At 45.0% G+C, this 4,278-nt stretch overlaps 2 protein-coding genes across 2 annotated transcripts; both read right to left on the bottom strand.

The window, feature by feature from the left end:
* On the bottom strand, window positions 1-1,581 carry LOC149697774 (uncharacterized). Its single transcript, XM_089867257.1, has one exon. It carries the CDS (start codon window positions 1,579-1,581, stop codon window positions 1-3), a length of 1,581 nt encoding a protein of 526 aa, XP_089723383.1.
* A 168-nt stretch (window positions 1,582-1,749) lies between these two features.
* LOC149697775 (uncharacterized) lies at window positions 1,750-3,975 on the bottom strand. The gene has a single exon (XM_089867258.1). It carries the CDS (start codon window positions 3,973-3,975, stop codon window positions 1,750-1,752), a length of 2,226 nt encoding a protein of 741 aa, XP_089723384.1.
* Window positions 3,976-4,278: the final 303 nt, after the last annotated feature.

The following is a 4,278-nucleotide window of genomic DNA, read 5'->3' on the forward strand; positions in this document are numbered from 1 at the left end:
TTACTGAACTTCTAATAAATATAACAATTGAATTGGTCTTCTCATATATTGTCCATTCCCAAGATGTATACGGCAAGCTCGAACCTTGTTGTCTCGGCCACGGAACACTTCTTCGATGAGGGCAGTTTTCCAAAATGTCCTCGGTGTTTTGTCCTGATGTACCAGAACAAGGTCCCCTTTTTTGAATTCTTGACCTTCGGGTGGATTTCGGTACTGATGAATGGATCGCAGCTCAAATAAATACTCGTTTCGCCAACGATTCCAAAAGTTGTCCAGCAGGGATTGGCGGTACTTCAGTCTCCTTGTGAGATCTTGCTTCGTAGAGGATATAGTTTCGGGTGGGCCATGGACTCTTGATGGTATAGCCATAAGTCGCTCGCCGACGAGAAAGTTGCTGGGACATAGCGGTGATGGTTCCCCCGCATCGTTATAGCTAAAAGTCAGAGGTCTGGAGTTAATGACCGCCTCTGCTTCTGTAAGGATCGTCTGGAACTCTTCGGATGTTAGCAGCGCCTTCCCCAATACTTTCTTAAGTGCACTCTTGACCGATCGTACCATCCTTTCATAAAATCCGCCCCACCAGGCAGCCTTCTCAACGATGTACTTCCATATGACCTTTTGGTTGGCTAGGTACTCGTCTGTCTTTGGTGATTTGAGATTGGTCCAGATTTCTTTAAGATCTTGCTCGGTCCTCTTGAAACTCTTTGCGTTATCGGAGTAGATGGTAGTTGGTACTCCTCTTCTTGACACAAATCGTCTGAAGGCCATCAGAAAGGCTTCAGCCGTCATATTCGATACCAGTTCCAAATGTAGCGCACGAGTAACGGCGCATGAGAAGATCGTGATGTAAACTTTGGTGGATTTATTTTTGCCGGCCTTCACGTACACCGGTCCTGCGAAGTCTATCCCAGAAACGCTGAATGGAGGTGCTTTTGTGACTCTGTCTTTAGGTAGTGGCGCCATAGTAGTCGTACCCGGCTTCACGGTGAGTTTTTTGCAGACAAAACAGCGATTGAGTAGAGTCTTCGCCACTTGCCTTCCACGGGTGAGCCAATATTTCTCTCTAACAGCAGCCAAGGTGTCTCGTAAACCGGAATGCATAAGTTGGGTATGTTGAGAAAGGATAATTAATTCTGATAGTCTGTTTCTTCCCATTAGTAGGCACGGATGTTTTTCGCAATACGAAAAGTTGGTCTTCTGTAATCGTCCTCCAAGTCGGATCAACTGCTCCTTGTCCAAAATTGGGTTCAGAGCTGATATTGGGGAGCTGACTGGTAGCGCTTTTCCTTCTTTCAACAACGTCAGTTCTTGGTGAAAGTCTTGTGACTGGGCCATGCGTACTAATGATCTTTCAGCTCGTTCGAACTCTTCTGCGTTGAAAGCTCCCTTTCTGATTTCCTTGGTTTTGATGTAATCCACGAAACGCCAAATGTAAGCCATAATTCTCTTTGCTTTCGTGAGAGAGTTGTATCTTGAAAGATCCATGAGCGGTTCTTCTTTGATGGTGACATTTAGCTGAGTGACCTCTGTATACTTGGTACGAGACTCTTCGGCAATGGTTTCCTTCGGTAGCTCTTCCATCTGTTTGATTGGCCAATGTTCCTTCTCGAGTCGTAGCCATTCTGGGCCTTCCCACCAGATCTTGCTCTGAATCAGACTTTGAACGGTACATCCCCTAGTCGGTAGGTCTGCAGGATTTTCCTTGCCCTTCACGTGACTCCAAATGCTGGGCTCAGTCAGTGATTGTATTTACGCAACTCGATTTGCAACGAAAGGCATCCATTTTATAGATTTTCCTCTGATCCAATGAAGCGTGATTAAAGAATCCGTCCACATGTATATCGGTATTTCTTCTTGCAACCAATTTTGTTTGAGATATTGGGCCAGACGAGCTCCGACTACTGCTCCCATTAATTCGAGACGTGGCAAGGTGATTTTTTGTAGCGGGGCGACTCTCGTCTTGGCGGCGATAATTGATACGCTTATTTCTTCGTCTTCTCGTACATAGCGGATGTATGCAACGGCGGCGTAAACGTGCTCGCTAGCATCACAGAAAATATGGACTTCTTTTTCTTTCACTTGAGAAACGCTGAGGCCATGGTAATAATGTCGAGGAATTGCCAGTCTATTCAGCAGTGATAGTTCCAAACACCAGTCCTCGAATCTTCTTGTCGGTTCGATTGGTAACGGATCATCCCACTGCACGCCCAACTGCCAAAGTTCTTGAAAGAGGGTCTTCATCCTGACTGTGAATGGCGCAATAAATCCCACAGGATCGAATATTCTTGAAACGCATTGAAGAACGCTTCTCTTGGTGTTCTTGCGTGTGGTGATGAATTCCAGTAATGGTCGTAAATCGAAGATTAAGGTATCCAATTTCGGATTCCAGGTCAATCCTAAGACCTTTTGTGTTTCTTTTGATGTCTTCGGTCCAAGCGTAGTTAGAGTTTTTGGATCTACGCATTCGCCATCCCATCTCGACTGAAGTTGACTTGAATTCGTTCGCCATTTTCTGATATTCATCCCAGCAGTTTTCATTAGGTTTTTCGTATCTACTGATATCGCATAGGCGGTTTCGTCTTCCGACGCTCCAGATATTAAGTCATCAACGTAAAGACTGTTCTTGATCAATTCGCAAAGGTCGGCCTTTTCATCTTGATGTTTCTTCAGATGATGTTGGATCGTTGCTGATAACAGAAAAGGACTCGTTGTCACTCCAAACGGTACTCTCGTAATTCGCCATACTTCATAATTATCTTGTCTAGGATCGTTCTTCCATAAGAATCGAACGGCATCTCTATCGGGTGGTGAGAGTGCTATCTGAAGGAATGCCTTTTCGATGTCGGCGGTAAATGCGATCTTGTGGTTTCGGAATCTGAGAAGGATCGACAGCAGTTCTGGGTTTAGATTCGGCCCTGATGAGAGACAGTCATTGAGTGACAATTTTCCCTTGTCACTGGACGATGCGTCGTAGACTACACGCAACTTGGTGGTATCGTGATCGGCTCTGATGACTGCTTGATGCGGCAAGTAGTAAGTAGGGTTGTTGCTACTCCGTTCTGGTGAATCAACTCTTTCGATGACGCCTTGCTCCCTTTGTTCGTTTATAACATCCTTGTATTGAGTATGTAATACGGGGTTTGCTCTGAATCTGGACATCAGACGGTCTGCTCGTTGTTTAGCAACCTCATAGTTATCCGTGAGATTATCTCGTTTTTCATTCCATGGTAGGCAAACTTCGTATCTGTCGCTTATAAACTGGATCGACTTTTCGAATTCCGTCTTGATACCGTCATCTGTGATATCGTTGTTTCCATTGTCCGTAACTCCCATCGCATCGAGTTCCCAGAAGGCTTGGATCTGTCTTGATAACTGACTTTCGTTATTGATGGCTATGGTCATTATGCTCACCATATTAATTCCAACTGATGTCGTCGTCGAAATTGACGGTCCATGCATCACCCATCCAAAGATTGTTTCAACAGCTCGTAGCTTAGAATCCAACGGCTCGGTCTTGCCCGTTACTACCGTCCAATAGCTGTCAGCACCAATCATCACTCCAATATCGCCTTGGCCATCAAAGCCTTGACCTTCTTCATCCGCAATTTCTAGTCCTTTCTCTCGTAACTGACTATTGGTATCTCTGCATGGAATAGCGATGAGCGAGCTACAGATGTTGGGTGACTCCATGGCTTCTATTTCGACCTTTCTTGTTGGATCTCTGATGTTCTCCAAGGTAATCTTCACAACTCTTCTGACTATGGATGTTGGTTTATCTTCCTCGAAGCCGTACGATGATATCGTTTCTTCTCGCATGAAAGGTAATTGCAAGTGACGAGATAATGCTTGATTGACGAACGTTCCTTGAGCTGCACCATCAAGTAGACATCGGACTCTTCTACTCTGACCCTTGTCGCCATATATTTTCACTTGGGCTGTTTGCAGCAACACTGTTCTTACTGCTGGAGATGTCATGACTGTCGAAAGGCTGGAGATTTGTCTTGAGATTACTTCTGACGATGAACATTCGTTTTCCTTGTTGGCGGTACGTTCCTCTGTACATAGACTTTGGTGATGTTTCCTGTTGCATCTTTTGCACACTTCAAGTTTTGATTTCTCCCAACAGCTTCTCGCAGAGTGTCTGGTCTAGAGGCATATGAAACATCGTCTCTCCTTCTGAACAAGTTGTAGCTTCTCTTCGATTGGTTTGCTACAGGACTCTGGGGTGTGGCCTGGATCTTGACAATATAGGCATTTTATAACAGTACCAATACTCAG

This window comes from Phalangium opilio, unplaced genomic scaffold (assembly GCF_054372755.1).
Source record: "Phalangium opilio isolate 3A_F unplaced genomic scaffold, DU_Popi_V2 ptg000019l_1, whole genome shotgun sequence".
NCBI lineage: Eukaryota > Metazoa > Arthropoda > Arachnida > Opiliones > Phalangiidae > Phalangium > Phalangium opilio.